We start from the raw sequence: 21747 nt of genomic DNA, 5'->3' as shown, positions 1-21747 counted from the left end.
TTTGAATCGGAACTTATAAAGATGAATGAAAATAACTCATACAGAATTTATGACGGCCTGCCCCATTGGACTTGGAAAGACAACCTAACTGTGACAATTGAAAACGACATGTAGATACATAATTTCCAAGTGATAAAACTAGCACAAAATAACTCATACAGAATTTCTGCTACTGTCCTGCCCCCAGTTTAGTCGACGAACCAAACTCACCATGAGGGAATCAGTGAGAGAGAGAGGCCAAGCAAAACACTAAATCATTTTATTCGCCCACTAATATTAAAATGTACCGTAGAATCGTAGACACTAAATTACCGATGCCGATACTCACCTTAAATTCACTTCAGATCAACCACACACCTAAAGCAGACCTCGTCGTACAAATGCCCAAGCAGTAAGTACCAACCTCCTACTCCTAGGGTACAAGTCACAACAACCTCTTCTTCTACCAGAAGAACCTCTACTAACCTCCTACTCCTAGGGTACATGACTCAAGTAACCGTCACCAGTCTCCAGTCTAACAAGCTTGGGGCCTGAAGGAAAACATGAGCCCACGCACAGATGGAAGCCGGTGCATGCCCTAGAGCAAATGCGCTTATAACCCTGTGCACAAGCACATGGGGCTTAGGTCCTCCGATTCCACAAAGCAAGTCGTTAATAAACAAAGAAGAAACCTACTTTTCCACTAAAAAGGAAACCACACACAAGTAAATAAACTAATCCACAGGAAATCTCCTAGTAATTTTAATGTTACAAACTTCATACATTAATAGTACATTGACAATGCTGAGAACGGATCTCGCATGTGCCCAGTAACTAAAGTCACAAGGGGGAAGTATGATGTTCCTCAATACCTGTGAAACCAGATGCCTTCCAAGGTAATGAAAACAGCAAAAGGACACACATACCGCATCACCCCCTTCTTTCCGCCAAGTAATACAAACCAACTGCACAAGGGACAGGGCAATATGGAAGGGTAAGAACTTCATTTAAATAGAAAAAACATGAAGTCGCGTATAAATATTTGGACACTGAGAAGTGTCAGTACGGAAATAGAGCAAATCATATATGCCCATAGCAACATAGTTACATTATATAAGTTTACAAGACACAAAATTTGATACAAGATTGTCAATCCTGATACGTAAGATCAAGGTTCCTCAGAAAAAGTATAGTTAGTTGATCGGGAAGGCATTCATGACTTAGCTTAAATTTAAGGAAAAATCCATTAATCATGCTAACATTAAATTATGATGCAGCGTTCATATTTACGGACGTGAGTAATGATCCAAATGGCATTCTACTAATCACAAGGATGGAACTGCACTAATTAGTTAGTTCCAAGCAAACCCATTGTCTCTAAAACTTGTTATCGCAAATAGATCAATGCCAGATGGGCTGTGACCTAGTTTTACTTTTCTGCGTCTGGTTTATGATATTCTCACTTCTCACCATGCAGTGTGTAATAAGTGAAGACAGTTCCTTGAAAATTTAACGCATAGGTGGCTATGGCATTGAACTATTAAATACAGGATTCAACAATAAAGATAAGGATTGCTGGCCTGAAGGTGGCAGGGATGTGGATATACAATAAAGACGGATCATGGATAAACAGGACCCAAGTGAACGCCAAATACTAGACTGGTGTTAATGACAAACTTTTACTTTGGAATCTGAAACAAAAATTGATTCAACCAAGACACAACACACAGAATCGAATCCTTTACACATTTTCTGAACCAACATTTTAGGAAAAGAATGTTCCTTCTACATATTTTGTCTTCAAACAGGTGAGATATTCATACAAAATCAACATATTTCATGATAACATGAACCGTAAAACCACTACTAAGTGCCAAACGTAAACTGTTTTCATGATCATTCATGCTACGTTCAAGATTTAATCACTCTTTAAAGTCCGGTTAATTTAAGAAGCATTTATATGATAAAACAAGAAAACAAGACAAACAGAAAAAGTATCATAGTAAGAAATAAACTCAGTCAGGAAACTGAAGGTCTCTAACCTTTTTCTAGAAGCATAATTTATCAAAGATCATCCTCATATGATACACCCATTAGTAAAAGAAGCTTCTGCATTTTATTGACCCGCAAAGGCACACTTTCTTCCTATGGTATGCTTTCTCTTGAGGGACCATCCCATAATCATATGTTAACTCTGTCATAGGAGGTATGTGTCCAACCGTGTAAAACGCAATATGGAGGTCAGACTCATTTTTGTTTTCCCTTAAGACTGGCTGCCAAAGTACATTTGGAGAACAGCTGTGATTCATAAAACGAGCAACATTTCCAGCAGTATTTGCACTTATAATTAGAGGAAATGGGGCCTTTGAAGTCTCTGTAGAATCACCAGGCAGAACCCCGAGTGGCTGACAGGTACGAGTAGCATCGAAAATGTAATCGTCTTCATAATCACCCCCCATTTCTTCTACCCCAGAAATAGTAAGAACTTGTCCTGCATATTCACATAACAAAGAACCAGCGCGGATGGGATCCAAAGACCGCAGACCCCAACCTTTATCCTTAGTTCTAAACACCTCCAGACGAACTTTCAGGCCACTTTGAGACACTCGATTCCGACAATTAGGAGGGCACTGACAGGATGGACCACATTCATGCAGTAAGGATTTTTGGTTCACAAGAAGCCCATTTGCAGTATATGGGAGAAAATCTCCATTTTTCTTAATGCAAGAGCAATTGGAATTACCAGGGAGACACCCACCAATACAGAGACATCCATCAGAGGGTTCTGTAAGATTCACCGGTTTAGAATACTGCAGGCTAGAAATATATGTGAAGTGTGCAGGGCCTTTCTCACCATCAACATCATTTACCAGGGAAACAGGTAAATTTTCAGCTCCGGAAGTAAGGTCAGGCAATATAAGTCCAACCCTCGTAGTAGTAGTTTCTTCTTTCCACTGTTCAATTGATTTCCAAATGGTAAATGCTTCAGGCTGGCCAGGTAACCTTACCAATTTATACTTAAATACATTGCAACCACTCTTCCCCTTGTCGACCCATGATTCGTGAATTTTATATAGACCATCATAGACATATACCTTCCCAGTTGGATTAGATACATCCTTTAAACCTCGAATTACTCTGACATCATTACCCCGATGCAAACTTTTCTCCAAAGCAAGATTACCCCTTTCAAGCTTCTGATCCTTCATTTCCTTATCTCTCCTGAAATCGTTGCTAGCATTACCACCTTGGCCACTGTATATCAACACATTCGAATCCTCCACAGAATCCTCATATCCTCCAGAAGAAACAATGCTCAATGCTAAAGGCTCTTCCTCTGTACTGTTCTTGACTCCCATGTAATCAATTCCACCCATAGTTGGAGCATGTAACCCAACCAAGCAGAGTTCCATTCGGAAAAAGAAAATATCCCCGACTTCAACACCAGGCACTGCACCAATCCTCTTCTTGGCATTTGTCCTAATTCCCTTATTCATGAAGAGTGTTCCTGCCCTTAGATCGGGGCGTCCTGTTCTAGGGGCTCCAGGTATTCTTTCCTTCATCTCTTCAATTTGTGTAATCCTTCTTCGCACCAAGTCATAGGACGTGAGTGCATATACAAGCGATTCCCTGTCACCATCAGTTTGTTGGAATGTATTGGTATATGTTGTAAGAACATTATCAATTATTGCATCAATGTCAACATCAGGCAAAGCAACATTAATGTCCTGGCCACCCCTTGTCCTCTTTTGGGACCGGAACTTACTCCTTGAGCTCCCTACCTTCCTTGTATTTTCTCCATCAAAACCATCTTCCTCTGCATTCCCACTTTGGGATTGTGGCTGACCACGACTTCGAGCAAGCCTTCTTGCTGTCCTAGTATCTCCATTAGCTTCTGCGGATGGAGGCGTCCTAAATGAATTAATTGGGACTGCATTTGATATTGGGTTGTTGAAGACAAAAGATGCATTACCACTAGGTGTTTGCAGATTTTGTTCAAGTGGCCTTTGCGACTCTGGTGAAATGAAGAACGGAAAAAATGGGGCAACCCCGGGTGGGAAAGGGCCAGCAGGAGAAACACAAACGAAAGGAGCAGCACCTTGTGGAGTTGAAAATGAAGTATTATTAGAAGCTGACGGGAACAACGGAACAAGACGCCTCAAAGGCCTTACATCTAAAACCTTAGACTTGTCAAGTGACCCAAAACCAGGAACAGACTCTTGACCTAAACTTTGTTCCATTAAATCGTTTCAGGCAAGAAGCACGGTTTTCAGCTACAACAAATCCGGTAAGAAAGACTGCCTCCACTACGAAACAGCCACAACATAAACTTGTCACAGCATCAAATTGCAACCATTTCAACCAGAATACATTGCAAAATAAGCAGTAATCTTTGCAGAGTTCTTGCAGATACAAAGTTGACTAATCTCCTGCAACATGCAAAGTTTTAAATAAATTAGAGAGACGATAAAAACTAAATTTACCCAAAATTAATATATTTTCATAGGGTGAAGGTAAATTCAACTACTACACTATTTTGTTGGTGGAAAATAAAGTAAATTGAAATAATAACTCGCTTTAAGCTTAAGCTAAGTTGACACAAGGATTTTTGCTCATCCGAACCCAGAAACCACATGCAACACATCATTCAACTAAAATTCTTTTTATTTCCCAGTTTTCACTTTAATTTCCCAGATTTCCCACAAGTAAGAAATTACCTTCAATTAAGTTGTATAATGAGAAAATAAAATCAAAACTAAAACGGTTTTCACTTTTCAGACTTTTCTCAGCAACCAAACAAAGGAATTGAGGTATATCGTAAAATTAAGTGAGAAAAGTTACCTTTAATTCACAAGTTAAACCAGTGAAACCAAGAAAACTAACTTATTTTCTCATAATCATCCTGTTTTCCCAGAAAATTGAAATTGTCCATGGAAAAATCAAGAAAACGAAAAAGTAAAACCCAATCAAAAAAGAAAAATTAAAGATCTATAGAGATCAAGATCGAACCTGGAGATGCAGCGGCTATGGAAGAAATCAAGATCGAACCTGGAGATGCAGCAGCTACGGGAGAGGATGAGGAGGAAGGCCTACGGGAAAAGAAAGGCAGCGGCAGAGAAGATGGAGAGAAGATGAATGAATTTTGGGATCAGCCATTTGAAGTTTATGGTAATTATAACTAAAAATTGATATGAAAATACTAATATACTATTAACATAATAAATTTTATTCCTTAAGGTTACGTTTGTTGTACCAAATTATTTTGGACTGAATTAGTTTCAAGAACTAAGTTGGATTGGTTTAAACTAAATCAAGCTGGACTAACTTAGTAAAATGATTGGTGCAATGTTGGATAAAAAAACAAAATTATTAACAAACTCTCAAATTATATTATTTAATTCTTATCTATTAACATTTTCTTATTAATTCTATTTTTTCCTATATCTCTCGAAATCTCAATCCTCTTTGCCTACATCAACCATGCTTTTCAAAGCTCTCCAATTCAGACACATGTTTTTTCCTTCATCAACCATGCTTCTGAAAGCTCTCCAATTTAGACACACAAATCGTTTTACCTCTATCAACCATGCTTTCATGGAATTCCCATTTGCACAGATTCCCATTTGCTGAAAATCACATTTATAAATCCCCAATTTCTACTAATTGCAATTCCATTTTCTCTATTAATTTTCTCACCAACCAAACACCTTTCAAAATTCCCAATTCCTACTAACTGCTCACCTTATCTGTCGCACATATTCAGATTACGGTTCGCTGAATTCTCGTGACAGAACGCGATTGGTGGGGGAGAATCAACGGAAGCAGGTATTTGGTAAGGGTGGAAATTTAGGCGTTTGTGAGGTTTTGAGAACGATGTGCACGTAGTCTAAGATAGCAAAAGACATGTCTTTACCGTGTTCGGGTCAACCCAGATGGCGGAAGACAAATCGGCGTTGGGTTTGTGGGATGGTGGAGATCAGCGAGAGTTGTCTCTGCTCTGGTTACTGGAGAAGGGAGGCTGCAGCTGCTAGTCATGTATGAAGAAGAAGGACTTGGTTCGCTGCTTGTAGATGAGGGAGAGGGGACTAGCAATCCCGTTGTTTTTTTTTTTGGGGGTCTCACTAAGACCTCCTAGTGAGGGACCTAGTCGAGGAGAGTCCTTCTTTGTCCCATTAAACTTAATCCTGCCTAGAACAAACACAAGCCTACACTAATGTCTAATCCAGTCCAGTCCAGTGAAACTTAACGAGGCCAAACAAACACACCCTAAAGTCCTTGGATGTCCTCTCCTTTTATTAATTTTCTTTGAACTACAAGTGTAATGCGGCATTGTTTATTTTGTCTGCTGATCACCTTTGCCATCTATTTCCTTTTAATCCTGGAATTGATGTGCCATTTGCTTTATTGGTTACCCTTTTTATTTTTGATAAGTTGCATAGCACCTCTAGCAATGGAGATGAGGTCTTGAAGGTAGAAGTTGCTGCTAAGGTTCAAAAGTTTACTGAACGGGCTTTGAAATGTTATAGGCTTTCCATTCTCGTTTCCTAGGCAATAAGGATAAAGTTAACATAGCTCATAGGTTGAGATCCAACTCCAGTTATCAGCATTTAAGTCGTTCATTGATCTTGCTTGTAACCAGTTTTCCGGGAAGAGACGAGCTAGTGCAAAGAGCGATTGGCTATTTTAGTTTTTTCACAGATAAAAACATGAGGAAGTTTATAACTTTTCACCCATTAGGGGTATATTAGTACTTGCATATCAAATTTTGGTTATAATGATCATAAACTTAAAATGGTGGTTATAATTCTGTATGGGGTCCATATTATGGTTATTTTTTCAAATTTTCCCTAGAATTTTGGGTTTGTTTTATGATTTGTATGGTGTAAATATTGAAAAAGATAAGGGGTATTTTTGTCTTAAAATTTTATAATTTTGTGTTCCACGGGAGTGGAACGAGTTGTTCCAAGGGGGAGGTGGAACAGAAATTTAACCAAAATTCGTTCTATGGGATGAACGTGTTCCGTCCCATACCAAACGGTGCTTAAAGGACATGATAAGCGTTATATTTTTTTGGCCTATAAAGTACCCTACCTTTTGCCACTTGTCCTTTTTTTCTGTCAAATTTACCACTTGTCTTTCTAATACGTAAATTTCACTTTTTTTAACCTTCTAAATCTCAGATTTCGGTAATTAATGAAGAGTGAGGGTTAGAGGTAGTTAAATTAGAATTTGATAGAATTTTAATAGACTTTAAAATGCGGGTGTAGTCAATTATAGTTTTAAAAAGAGGATTTTAAAAGATTTTGAAATCAGAATACATTCAAATCCAACGGTAGTCGATTAGAGCATATCCAAAAGAGATGTCAAAAAATAAATGTCAAATTTTAATTTGATGGCTGATGTGGCAAAGTTAGATTTTCTCCTTTTTCTAACTGATATGTTTTTTTTGTTATAAATGATATTTGTATGACCCATTTTAAAAAGAAAATTAAAATAAATTTTGACGATCTATAATAGGTGCATTAATGGGACCCACACAATAAAATAATTAAAAATAATTTTACATCACGTTTTATTATATGTCAAATTTGACATATGAAAACTCATATTTCAATCCATATAGGATTGACAAATCAGTTGGAGTTTGCTTCTACTTTCAAATTTGATTACATGACATTCCACTTAGGATTTGACATCTCCTTTGGAGATGGTCTTAGGATTTTAAAAAAGTCCACACATTCTAGGTGTAGTGAGAATACAAAAGATTTGCTAGGATTTTAATGGGTGAGGGATTTTGATGGACTTGAGGGTAGATGGTATAAATACCAAATGCTTTCAACAATCTAACCTTCACCGCTAAGATTTCTTTTCAAGGCCAAAGAATTCTCTCTGTAGAAACAATCTTTCGCCACCCCTCATCTCAACAACCCGCCCATTAACATTCTACCACGTACAATTCCAATCCAAACCACATAAGATAACAGTGGGAGTTCTTCAAGCTGCGTAAAGGTCCCTCTAACTTCAGTGATTATGAATGAGTCATTGCCAATAAATTTTGATAACACTTATTCAGATATAGAAAAGACAACAGTGGGAGTTCTTCAAGCCGCGTAAAGGTCCCGCTAACTTTAGTGATTATGAATGGGTCATTGCCAATAAATTTTGATAACACTTATTCAGATATAGAAAAGATAACAGTGGGAGTTCTTCAAGCCACTTATAAATTTGGTCGCTATTTTTTTTTATTAAGGCTCACTCATCCAATAATATTAATTTTGATAATCTTAATAGAAAAGAAATTAAAATATAATTATTTTCATTATGATGCTTCTTAGTTTGACACTGCACCAAATGCTTCTCTAAGTTAGTCCAGTTTAGTCTAGTCTAAGCTAGTCTAGCTTAGTCCTTGAAGTTAGTCCATTCCAAGATAGTTCAGTGCAACAAACACACCCTATTGTCTTATTTTCTCACCTACATTTTAATCGAAATGTTAATGACATAATTATTTATTCTTTAAACTTTTAGACCCTTATTTATGAAAATTCATTATAATGTTTAGTTCAAAGAAATGAAAACAAATAAAATTTTTTGAAAAAGCCCAACAACCTTTCCCCTACCCCATCCACCCTGTCTACTATCTTTCTTTTTTTCTCTCTCTCCTCTTATCGCACGTTGCCTAGATTTTGTCAAATCCTTTAAATAACTGTTAAGTTTATTCGTGTGACTTCAAGGTTGATGTGGTGACACGTCATATGGATTGAACATATTAAATTAAAATTGTAATTTTTTTTAAAGATGAAGATTTATACAAAGAAATTCTCTACGAATCCTATTTCCAATTTTATCAAAAAGTAACCTAAGTACAGTTACATGAGGAAAATTAGTGAACTAGATACAAGATTAACTGTATGTATATGCCAAATCAGCAAACCATCAACGGTCATGTTAACTTCTCAAAACATGTGATAAATTGTGTAGTAGAAAATTAGCTTCAATAAATGTCAAGTATTCTTGATAATAGATGAAATCTACCACATAACTTGTATCTTTTTCTTAATTGCCTGAATTAAAAATTTCAGTCTCTTTATGAAATCTACCACATAACTTGTATCTTTTTCTTAATTGCCTGAATTAAAAATTTTCAGTCTCCTTGCATATTAATCTTTCCAAATCGCATTTGTAATACCTATTATCTTAACACACAAATTTAACCCTCTTTTGACAATTGTAGTACAAGTATAAGTAGGGATCGTTCTGGACCAGGGATTAGGAGGGCTTGCTAATAACTTCTAAATTGACTCAAAAACATAAAACTAAACTTAAAAACACTTAACAAGACTCACAAGACTCAAAGCAAACTTAAAATACCCAAAACAACTTAAAACAACCAAATAAACTTAAACTAGACACTAGGAATGACTTTGGACGAAAATTGACTTTTACTTGAATCAAAACACTTAAAAACACAAACTAAAACAAATTTGTAACACTTTGAAACAAGAAACTAAAAAGGGGGTTTTGATTTGGATGAAGTTGAAACAAACAAACAAGTATGAAAAACTAGATAGATTGTAAAACGAATGTGAGAAATAAGATGATGGATGGGATGGCTAGAGGCTTTTTCTCCACACATGATATGTATGCAAACAACTCGATTTCCAGTTACTACTTCATTGAACTATGAATGACAATGCTCCAAATTAACCGTGACATCACTAATTAACTCTCAGATTTTCTTTATTTTATTGGATTGGATGACATCATTCGACAACCCAAAACATTCTTCAAAAGTTCCCTACATGACATCATAATAGAGATACAATCAAAGATCATTACGTTTAATGAAAATCATAAGCATTGACAAAGCACTTGTAACTATGACATCATGTCACTCATGCTAGGAATTGAACTTAACGCGATCGTTTATAAGCGACCTTTACTACATGTGAATATAAGTTTGTAACGATTATGTGAAACTTCCTTATATTCTAGCAACGGATTTATGCATGCCAATTAAGTGTCGACCCTTAATTAACAAATACAAATAAGTTATCAATCAAATAGTTAAGCCAATTGCATTCACGATTCAAGAGTTCATAACTGGAATTTATCAAATTATATTGCACACATAATCATGGCTTTGAAATCACCCCTAGCCAAGAGGGGTTTAGCCACTCATATTTACAACAAAACGAAAGGAAATGAATTTAAACATTAGAAACAAAAGAAAGAAAACACCTAAACGCTCCAACGATCCAAGTTGGACAACAAGCACGTCCAAGCACTTTCCTTCCCTTCCTTTGCTACGGCACAAGGTGTTGGTGAGTGTTTGAAGGTTTGTTTGTATGGAGGAATGGATGTGAAGATGAATGGATGTGTTTGGATGAAGGTTGTGTTGAAATGGGAGTGAATGATCTAACCAAGTATGAACTCAATTTATGTTACACACACTTCCTTTTATAGAGGAAGTGCATGACAATGGAGGGGAACATGGAGTGGTGTAGCAATTGAGTGCAATGATGCATGAAATCTGAAATGATGGAGGGAACAAGGAATGGTGTAGCAATTGAGTGCAATGATTCAATGTAATGATGCATGAAATCTGAAATGATGGAGGGAACAAGGAATGGTGTAACAATTGAGTGTAATGAGTGGTGTTTGAAATGATTCAAAGGTGAAAGTGAAGTGATGATGTAAAGCATAAGGGTAAAATGGAATGGTGTTGCAGCTAGGGAACTTGAATGATTGTGCACATGGTAGAGAAAGGAAAGGGAGGTGGAATGATGCAACAAATGAGTTAATGGAGGGAACATGGATGATGATGCACGGCATAGGAATCCAAAGGGAGTGCAATGGTGGTGCACGACAATGATGGAAATGTGAATGGTGGAGTGACACCCCTTTGTGGCTGAGCTCTTTGTCCTTTTTACATTAATTCTTCTTTCTCTTTAACACATTCCTAGCCTCTTTAGTCTTCAATTTGTCCATCCACCTTACTCCATGCATGTGCTATTCATTCCAAGCCCAAAACTACTCCAAAATGCACCAAAATTTATCTTATTGCTTCATAAGGCCTATGGACCTACAAACACACGAAAATAGCTTAAAATACATAATTAACTAAGAAATAACAACATAAATGCATGAGAACAAGCTAACTCAGTCGCATAAATATGCTCCTATCAAATTCCCCCACACTTAGCTTTTGCTAGTCCTCGAGCAAAACAAAACAAACGAAACAAACAAAACACAACCTTGACCTTCCAACATTTGCCTCAGGGATTTTTAATGAAACATGACATGTTAAAAATCATCATTCCCATAGATTTTGGTCATCTTTATAGTTGAGCACATACTTAATCATAATCACCACTTACTAGTTCACAATTAACCAATTAAAACGATGTTTTGAATGTAGTAACATGCCTTAGAGAATTTGCTCAATTTCTTACAAGATGCTCTCTATTTTCACACACATTTTCTGACTACACACCCTACACTAGTATATGTGAGAAGATTAATGTAAACACGAAAGACTAGGACTCACATATGTTATAACAAAGAAAGCAATTTTCTGGAGTTATTAAGCATGTTTAGATATGATCTCATGAATGGAATGCTACTACTTAGATGCGAGAACCAGTGACACCATATGCTCATACCAATTTCGAACTCCACAAATTGAAACACACAACACTCAAGATTGAAGTCAAGGGTTGTAACAGGGCTTGTGGGCAATGGCTAATAAAGAAAGGATAGGAATAACAAACGTTCTTAAAGCGATAGCAAGCAAAGCAATGAAATAGACACTTGGAATTCAATTTAGAATGCAGAATCAACTTTTAAATACACAGGGAAGATTCATGCAACACTTAGGGCCGAATTCAATGTTTTGGACCCTTTTTTAACAAACTTTTTTCTTTTCACTCTTTTTTTTTTCTACCCATGCCTTATTAAGGACTTTGGCACATACACACACACAAGAATCACTTGCCCCACACTTGCTTTCTGCAATACATTGATAAAAAAAGGAGTTCATTTTAAGTCATGCTTTACTATACTTCAAGAACAAGGGTATGGATGGTCCTAAAACTAGGCTAGGTAAGGATAGTGTGGATTAACAAAGAACATAGGCTTAACAATGCTCAACGGGGTTAAACTTAAACACATAATGAAATAGGGGCACGGCAATTTGGCTTTGGTGGTCACTACACAACTTTATCTTAAATATGTGTTATGCAAATCAATAGCATGCTTTGAATGAAATAGGCATGAGTTCTAGCATTTTGAACTAAATGATGAATCGCCTTCTAAGTAGCAACCAAGCAAAGAATAATGAGATCATGCAACGACTTTAGAAAACAATGATGCACAGATTATTAACTCTCCAAATAAACGTTTAGGCTCAAGTCTCACAAGGTTGTAGCGTTCATTTGAGTTCCTTCCTTCAAGCATGTTACAAAAACTGATTTTTCCTTTATGATTGCTTGTGAATTCATAAATTATAACCACAACCAAGCATACACTAAAGAGTAAATCAAATTTTTATCCATGTTTATAACTATCTTTAACAGTCATGTAATTAAAAGCCAAATCCTCATCATTGTGTTGGAAGGTACCCTAAGACACAAATAAACACACAAAAACAACTCTTTTTGGGTTTTTCAAAACAGTTTTTCAAATTTTTATGAGATTTTCGGATTTTTATGTCAAAACACACTAAAACACTCCAAAACAGCTTAAGAATACTTACAAACAGCAAGGAACAACACTAGAAGTAATGGGTGATAAACTCCTACGAATTTTATGCAAAACAACTTGGTTACCCCCCCACACTTAAATCAAACATTGTCCTTAATGTTTCAAGCATAAACTCATACAAAAACAAGCAAACAAACAAACAACGAATAAACATGACAGGTATAGCAAAGTAAAAACCAGACAGAGTAGAGTTTAAGAACACAAATATGGTTTTGGAGATAAATGATCTTGTTGACTTTCCACAACTTTGATCTCGAACTGGTTTGGAATTCTGAGTGAGGAATATTAGAGTTCCTTGGTTGTGCAGTCTGCATTCTTCTCTGCTTGTTTCTTCTGCACGGCAGACACGCACGAGGTAGAGGTGATGGTCTGTTTCTTTCTTCAATCTTTCCAAGTGCCGACCATTTGCTTTCTTTCTCCTTGTCTATAGTTGAGAATGAATTAGCACATTGTCTCCACATGCTTCGAGGTATCATTTTCACTTCCCTTATCTGTTCCCCAGGCAGATGTGGTAGCTTGAGGAAGCATAAGATGTTGAAAATGAGTACTCGAGAGCAAGGCTAGGTAAGCAATCATGAAGGGGTTCCAGGCAGTTAGTTCCAGATCGGAAGATTGATACCAAATGCTGGCTGATTGCTCTCTTTCTCCTTGTCCCGTAGGTGAAAAACAACGACAAGGAGAAGGACAGGGAGAAAGCATGATATGAGATACTCTTGCTTTCAACCTTTATGATATGAAATACTTTTGCTTTTGATGGGTTGTTTGCAGAGGTATCCCAGGGAATAAAGAACACTGAATGACTCAAGAGGCTTTGTTGGGAAGGCATTCTCGGAGATGAAAAAGGGTTATGTATGTCTGCCTTGCAATGGAGGGTGAAGGTCGACATTTATATGAATTAATAACCGGTAATATTCTTTCACTCTTGTCGGCAACCGTTGGATGATTGAATAGTAATCTTCACGTGTTTTCTATGTCACCAGAAATCTTCGACAGATTACCCGTAATTTTTGCAAGGCTGAGTGTACATGTGACAGATGCTGACACGTTTGGAAAAGCAAATGCCTCTTCGATATCTGAAATCGTTGCTTCGACAAATTGTCCGCCGCAAGCTGAGTGTGCATGTGACAGATGCTGACACGTCTGGAAAAGTAAATGCCTTTCCGATTTCTGAGCTTGCCTCTTCGATTTCTGTGCTCCGTCGAGTGCAGAGGTTGCATGTCACAAGTGCGGACAAATCTGGAATAGAGGATGGCCCGTGGTTTCTGAGCAAGCCCAGCTTTTGAGAAAGTTAGCGCCTCTTCAATTTTTGAATTGGCCTCTTCGATTTCTGAGCTCGCCTCTTCAGTCTTTGAAATCCCGTCGAGTGCTGATTTTTATAGAGGATAAACAGTTCGTTTCTAAGCACACTTGAATTTCTGCTCGTAGAAACTCCCTTCATTGCACTTCTAAGATCTCGATTTGTCCGACCTCTTTTTTTTTCAACACATTTGAAAATGTCTAGCCCCTCCGACCGTCGTTTTGACTTGAACCTTGGTGAAAAGGCATCCATGCCTTTTCCAGACAACATATGGCACCCATCCTTCATATCCCCTACTAGTCCTCTTACCGTTGGGGATTCGGTGATGAAGAATGATATGATTGCTGCGGTGGTGGCCCGGAACCTTGTCACTCCCAAAGATAACCTACTACTTTCCAAACGGTCTGATGAGTTGGCTGTTAAGGATTCTCTGGCTCTCAGTGTGCAGTATGCGGGTTCTATGTCTAATATGGCCCAACGTCTATTTGCTCGAACTTGTCAAGTTGAATCATTGGCGGTTGAAGTGATGAGTCTCAAACAGGAGATTAGAGGGCTCAAGCATGAGAATAAACAATTGCACAAACTTGCACATAACTATGCTACAAAATGAAGAGGAAGATTGACCAGATGTAGGAATCTGATGGTCAGATTTACTTGATCATCAGAGGTTTGTGGGTTTGTTCCAATAGTATTTGCCTTCGTCTTTTGGGGCTATACTACATAGTGAAGCTCCAAATGATCAACCTCCGATACCTCCTCTTTCTGTGCCTCCCCCGACTGCTGATGCTCCGCCGACTATTGAGACTTTTCCTAAGCAGCCTTTGTGAAGGCTCCCTCTTGTATTTTTCTGCCTCCTGTTCATTTTCAACGAATTTTAATGTAAAATACCTTGCATATCTGTCAATGTTTCAAAAATAAACCCACACCAAAAAAAATTAAACAAGCAACAAATAAAAATGACAATCATGGCAAAATAAAATTGCAGAAAATGGAAGGTTTTTAGGAACGCAAAACATGGGTTGCCTCCCAAGAAGCGCTTGCTTTAACATTTTGTAGCCGGACGAAACTTCCTTCTAAGGTTAGATAGGGCCCACGGCACTAAGTGGGATTTCTTCCATAATCTGCCCCACATGACTCTCATAGTATAGCTTCATGCGATATCCGTTCACTTTGAATTCGTTGTCGTTCCTTAAGCTTTTAACTTGGACTGCACCATGGGGAAAAACATTAGTGACAACAAATGGCCCAATCCACTTAGACCGTAACTTACCAGGGAACAATCGTAGACGGGAATTGAATAGTAGCACTTTCTGTCCAATTGAGAATGTTTTTCCCTGAATCATTTTGTCATGAAACGCCTTTGTTTTCTCCTTGTAAATTCTGCATTCTCATAGGCTTTGTTCCGTATCTCCTCAAGTTCATTCAGTTGGAGCTTCCTATTCATTCCAGCAGCATCTAAGTCCAAATTGAATGTTTTCACAGCCCAGTGCGCTTTGTGTTCCAGTTCCACATGTAGGTGACACGGCTTGCCGTAGATTAGTCGAAATGGAGACATCCCTAGAGGTGTTTTGTAGGCAGTGCGATATGCCCATAGTGCATCATCTAAACGCAAGCTTCAATCCTTCCGGTTTGGCCCAACAGTCTTCTCCAAGATTTGCTTGATTTCTCTATTCGAGACTTCGGCTTGGCCATTTGTTTGAGGGTGGTATGGCGTGGAAACCCGATGTTTCACATTGTACTTTTTAAACAACGCCTCAATAGTGCGATTGCAAAAGTGGGAGCCTCCATCGCTTATGAACACCCTCGGCATGCCAAATCTGGAAAAGATGTTAGCCTTGATAAAATCTGCCACCACTCTAGAATCGTTAGTATGGGTGGCTTTGGCTTCCACCCATTTCGACACATAATCAACGGCTAGCAAAATATAAGTAAAACCATATGAGGGCGGAAAGGGTCCCATGAAATCCATACCCTATACATCAAAGATCTCCACATTAAAGATGGGGGTTTGCGGCATTTGGTCTTTGGCACCGATTGTACCTGTTCTTTGGCATCTATCACTAGTTATACAAAATATTCTAGCATCCTTAAATAATGTAGGCCAATAGAAACCACTCTCTAAAACCTTAAGGGCTGTCATGTGGGTGCCAAAATGACCCCCACATGCATAACTATGGCAAAATGCAAGAATTGAATTAAACTCGGAATTGTGCACACATTTACGAATAATCTGGTCAGGACAATACTTCCACAAATATGGATTATCCCACACATAAAATCGTGCATCATTTATGAGTTTATCACGCTTGTATTTATCTAGAGTGCTAGGAACTTGTTTTCTGACCAAATAATTGACCAAATTAGCATACCAGGGCTCACTTACCTTTAGGGACATCAATTGCTTGTCAGGGAAGGTCTCTAGAATGGGTAAGGAGTCCTCCTCGTGCATCAAACGGCTGAGGTGGTCAGCCACCACGTTTTCACTCACCTTTTTGTCTCTTATTTCAATGTTGAACTCTTGAAGTAGGAGCATCCAACAAATCAACCTTGGTTTGGCCTCCTTCTTGGTGAGGAGGTACTTCAACGTTGCATGGTCAGAATATACAATCACTTTAGTGCCAAGTAAGTATGAACGAAATTTATCAAAAGCAAATACAACTGCAAAAAGTTCTTTCTCAGTGGTAGAATAATTCAATTGAGCATCATTTAGTGTCCGGGAAGCGTAGTGGATGACGTGGGGCTGTTTGTTCCTCTTTTGGCCTAAAACAGCACTAATGGCATAATCGGATGCATCACACATTAGCTCAAATGGAAGGCTCCAATCTGGTGGCATGATGATGGAGGCCGAAGTCAACATGTCCTTGAGGGTTTTGAAAGCGGTCTCACACTCCTTGTTGAACTCGAAGGCTACTTCCTTTTGGAGTAAACGGCAAAAGGGTTGGGCGATTTTTAAGAAATCCTTGATGAATCTCCTATAAAATCCTGCATGGCCAAGAAAAGAACGAACCTCCCTCACCGAAATAGGAGAGGGTAAGTGACGTACAAAATCTATTTTAGATTTATCAACCTCAATGATGCGTAAAATTACTTGACACACAAATTAAACCCTCTTTTTGACAATTGTAGTATGGATGTAAGTAGGGTATCGTTCTAGGCCGGGGATTAGGAGGGATTGCTAATCTATTCTAAATTAATTTAAAAATATTAAACAAGACTCAAGGACACAAAACTAGGCTAAAAAAAACTCTAATAACTCGAAACACACTTAGAATGACTCAAAATAATGAAAACAATCAAATTAGACACTAGGAACTGAAATGGACGGAAATTGCATTAAAAGACTAACAACAATGAAAACTAACTAAATAATATAATTTAATAATGGGGGGGGGTTTGGTTTTGACGAGAAGTAAATTAAACTTAAATAAATTACAGAATTGACAAAAGCATGAATTAAGGTGAAAGGATAGGTGACGGACTAGCTAGAGGGTTCTTCTCCACACATGACACATATGCAACCTAAATTGATTTTCAGTTGTTCTTTCAATAAATTGTAAATCTCAACGCCCCAAATTAACCGTGAATTGCACTAATTAACCCTCAGTTTTCCCACAAGTTATTGGGTTGGATGATTGCATACGACAACCCAAAACATTCCCTACAAGTTCCCTACATGAATTGCATAATAGAGATACAAGCAAGAATCATTAAGTTCTATGAAAAACATAAGCATTGACGAGGCACTCGTTACTATGATTTGCATGAAACTTATGCCAAGAATTTACTTAACGTGATTGTGACTAGCAACCTTCACTACTTGTGAATATAAGTTCATAACGATTAGGTGAAACTCCCTTATATTCTAGCGTCAAATTCATGCATGTAAATTAAGTATGCATTCTTAATCGACATACAAAAATAAGCTATCAATCAAGCAGTTAAGCAAATTAAATCACAACTCAGAAATCACAACTGAATGTAATCAATTCATATTACAAATATATTCATGGCTTTGAATTAACCTCTAGCCAAAATAAATTTAAGTACACATTATTATCAAATTAAACCAAAAGTAAAACATGAGTTTGAGAAAATATACAACCCTTTGTATTAGCCAGAGCACGAGCAAGTTCAATCACGTACTCCACCTCATCGCCTGACTTCTGTCAGTTTCTCCTTTCTCTTCCCGTTCTCATGCTGCGCAAAGCAGCCTTCTCCTGGCTGTCCCGTATTCATGCTGCCAAGGGCAGCTTTTCTCCGCGCCTTATTTCCTGCCCTGCTGCTCTCTCCGTTTGACCTCCCCCCTGCGTCAGTCCTCTCTCTCTCCCCTCTGTCTTCCAGCTCACGCTGCCCACAGGCAGCTCTCTTCGTTTCTGCACAGTTTTCTCCTCCCACTCGTCTATATCCACTACTCTTTCTTTAATTGCTCAGTGCTTTTCCCTTTCTTCCCCGCTGACCAGTCCATTTATTTTGTACTTCTTCTTTTCTCGCCAGCTGCAAAGGCAGCTTTCTTTTATTCCCCTTAGCTGTCTCCTTTTATTTTCATTTAGTTTCTAGCAGCCCCATATAGCAGAAAAATAAGTTCTTTCGATCATGTTACTCCTACAAACACAATATATCAAAAGTATCATAAATACTTAAAGCTTCCAACTAAATTAGACAAGAAAAGAAATATAAAATGATGAAATATAAAGTTTAAATATTGGTTTATCATTTAGCGTCACAATGGGTTAGCAATATTGTAATTTAAATTTGCTTTTGACGAATTTATTACATAAAATTTCACTTGTTCTATTTTTATTTTCTTTGCATAACAAATCGTATAAACACAAAAATAACGTAAATAGCTCAAAAATATAAGGAACTAACTAAGAAAAGACGAGTGAATTCGAAGTAAAAATATATATAAATATGATCCGATCACTCAATCCCTTTTTCTGATATGATATGCCCCAAAACTATACCTTGTTTTACCATAAAATGTCAATTTTCCCAATTCAAGACAAGATTAGTTTCGATGCATCATTGTAAGATCAGAGTAAGATTATTCAAGCATACATCAAATGAGTCACCAAAAACACTAAAGTCATCCATAAACACTTCAATGATCTTTTCCATAAATTCTGAGAAAATACTTACCATACATCTTTGGAATGTGGCTGGTGCGTGTATAGCCCAAACGGCATGCGTCGATAAGCAAAGGTACCAAAGGGACATGTGAAGGTAGTCTTTTCTTGGTCATCGGGAGCTATCACAATCTGATTATAACCCGAATAGCCATCAAGAAAATAATAAAATGAATGATCGGCTAACCTTTTTAGCATTTGATCAGTAAAGGGCATCGGGAAGTGATCTTTTCTTGTCGTAGCGTTGAGCTTCCGATAGTCAATACAAACTCTCCATCCGGTTTGGATTCAGGTGGGCATAAGCTCATTATCTTCGTTTTTTACCACAGTGACTCTGGACTTCTTAGGAACAACTTGGACTGGCGAGACCCAATGGCTAACAGAAATTGGGTAAATCACTCCACAATCTGGTAGCTTGATAATTTCCTTCTTCACAACGTCCATCATGGGTGGATTGAGTCGGTGTTGTGTTTCTCTAGATGGTTTGGCTCCTTCTTCCAAGAGTATTCGATGCATGCAGGTGGTAGGGCTAATTCCCTTGATATTGGCCAATGTCCACCCAATGGCAGTTCTATATTCCCGAAGCACCCTCACCAACTTGTCCTCCTCTTGTGCAGTGAGTGAAGAAAAGATGATGACGGGTAGCGTCTCTTGTTCTCCCAAAAACACATATTTCAAATGGCTCGGCAATGGTTTAAGCTTTAGGGAAGGGGGCTGGATTACAGAAGGAAGCAACTTGTTAGTCGAATTGGGAATTGAAATTAGGTTAGGAGATTTACCAATATGCCTTAGATTTGAACCAATGTGCCTTGGATTTGACTTTAGGGCAGCAACCATCTCCACCAATTCTTCTTGAATAGGCACGTCAAGATGTTCCTTGTTGTTGCCGTGTGCATGCCTAAGTGCTAACCCTTCGTTTTTGAGTCCAATGCTTTGCGTGAGAGTCTTTTCAAGTGCATCCTCACTCAAATCATCAAGGAATTCCTGCGCCCAAGAGTCAATCACATCAATAGAGAAACACAAGTGACCATCATGAGGATATCTCATAGCATCATAAATATTGAAATCAATAACTTCCCTATCAAATTCCATGGTCAATGTTCCCTTGAATACATCTATCTTTGTACGGGTAATCTTCATGAATGGTCGGCCAAGTAATATTGGTAATTGAGAGGAATGGTTCGAGTCTTTCATTTCAAGCACGTAGAAGTCCGCCGGAAAGACTAGATGATTCACCTGCACTAAAACATCCTCCAAAACACCTTTTGGATACGTATTAGATCTATCGGCCAGTTGAATGATCACTCCATCATTTTTTAATTCTCCCAAGTTCATAGATGCATATATTGAATAAGGCATGACATTTATTGATGCACCAAGATCTAACATGGCAGATTCAAAGCGAGTATTTCCTATAACACAAGGAATTGTAAAACTGCCGGGATCTTTGCACTTAGGAGGTAATTTTCATTGCAACACAGCTGAGACATTCTCACTTACCTTTACCACCTTTTTGTTCGAAGCCCTCTTCTTTGTAGTGCACAGTTATTTCAGGAACTTAGCATACTTGGGGACTTGTTTAATTGCATCTAAAAGTGGAATGTTGACTTGCACCTTTCTGAATGTGTCAAGGATGTCTTTGTCACTCTCATCCTTCTTTGATTGCATAAACTTGCGAGGAAAGGGTGCATTGGTTGGAATGGAATTGGAAGTCATGAAATTTGAACCCAACTTACCTTTGGTGTTCGAATTAGGGTGTGTAGGTGGCTGCGGCAAAGATTGCTTAATCCTTGCCGAGGGCAGGCCTTGTTCCTTCTCCTCAGATTGCATCTTTTCGTCCTCCTTTTGATTGGATTTAGATGGGCTGGGATCAGATCCAGCTTCTTTTCCACTTCGCAAGGTGATGGCTTTGGCAGATTCAAAGCCTCCATTTGGATTCACATCCGTCGAACTTGGTAACTTACCTAGTTCTCTACTAAATTGCCCTATGAACTCAGCCATTTGTCCCATTTGTCTTTTCAATTCAGTCACCTCTCGAGCTTGATTTTGCACTTCCTTGGCGTAATTGTGCATATCTTTGGCTTGATTTTCCTGACCCTTCGCCAACGTAGTTAGTAACTGAATAACTTGAGCATTATCAAAAGACGAACCTGAGTTATTTTGGGCAGGTTGTGTTTGGGGTTATGCGGGTGCATACGGCATTTGATAGAATCTCGGAGGTTGCTGTCTGAATGCACTTTGTTGTTGGATTTGTTGGGGCTCCTTCCATTTGAAATTTGGATGATCTCTCCAACCTGGATTGTATGTATTCGAGAACGGATCATTCCTTGGTTGGTTTTGACTCCCAAAACCACGACGTTGGCAGATTACGACCCTCCGTTCTCGATCAACTAAGGGCATTTATCCGTGAGATGTCCATTCGTTGAGCACACGCCATAAACAGCTACACTTTATTCTTTTGGTTTTTCAACCACCTGTGAAAGAAGAGTAGTAAGATTAGCCATTTGATTTTGAAGTTCGGAAATAGCACTTACCTCATTAACTTGTTGCTGTCGTGGGTTGTCTCTTTGACCAACGCCTTCA

At 38.2% G+C, this 21747-nt stretch overlaps 1 protein-coding gene across 2 annotated transcripts; it reads right to left on the bottom strand.

Annotated features, from left to right (window-relative positions):
• On the bottom strand, window positions 1-5159 carry LOC126600344 (histone-lysine N-methyltransferase, H3 lysine-9 specific SUVH1-like). Of its 2 annotated transcripts, XM_050266928.1 has the most exons (4): window positions 4990-5159; window positions 2022-4409; window positions 852-944; window positions 1-600 (listed from the first exon to the last, which is right to left on the bottom strand). In XM_050266928.1, exon 2 carries the CDS (start codon window positions 4218-4220, stop codon window positions 2073-2075), a length of 2148 nt encoding a protein of 715 aa, XP_050122885.1. In that variant the 5' UTR covers window positions 4221-4409; window positions 4990-5159; the 3' UTR covers window positions 1-600; window positions 852-944; window positions 2022-2072. The 2 variants fall into 2 exon arrangements, with proteins under 2 accessions (XP_050122885.1, XP_050122884.1); XM_050266927.1 differs by lacking the exon at window positions 1-600 and having other exon boundaries at window positions 710-944.
• Window positions 5160-21747: the final 16588 nt, after the last annotated feature.

The sequence above is a fragment of the Malus sylvestris genome, chromosome 14 (genome assembly GCF_916048215.2).
Source record: "Malus sylvestris chromosome 14, drMalSylv7.2, whole genome shotgun sequence".
Classification (NCBI taxonomy): Eukaryota; Viridiplantae; Streptophyta; class Magnoliopsida; order Rosales; family Rosaceae; genus Malus; species Malus sylvestris.
The sequence above is the reverse complement of the archived record's forward strand: the minus strand, read 5'-3'. Positions and strand labels throughout refer to the sequence as shown.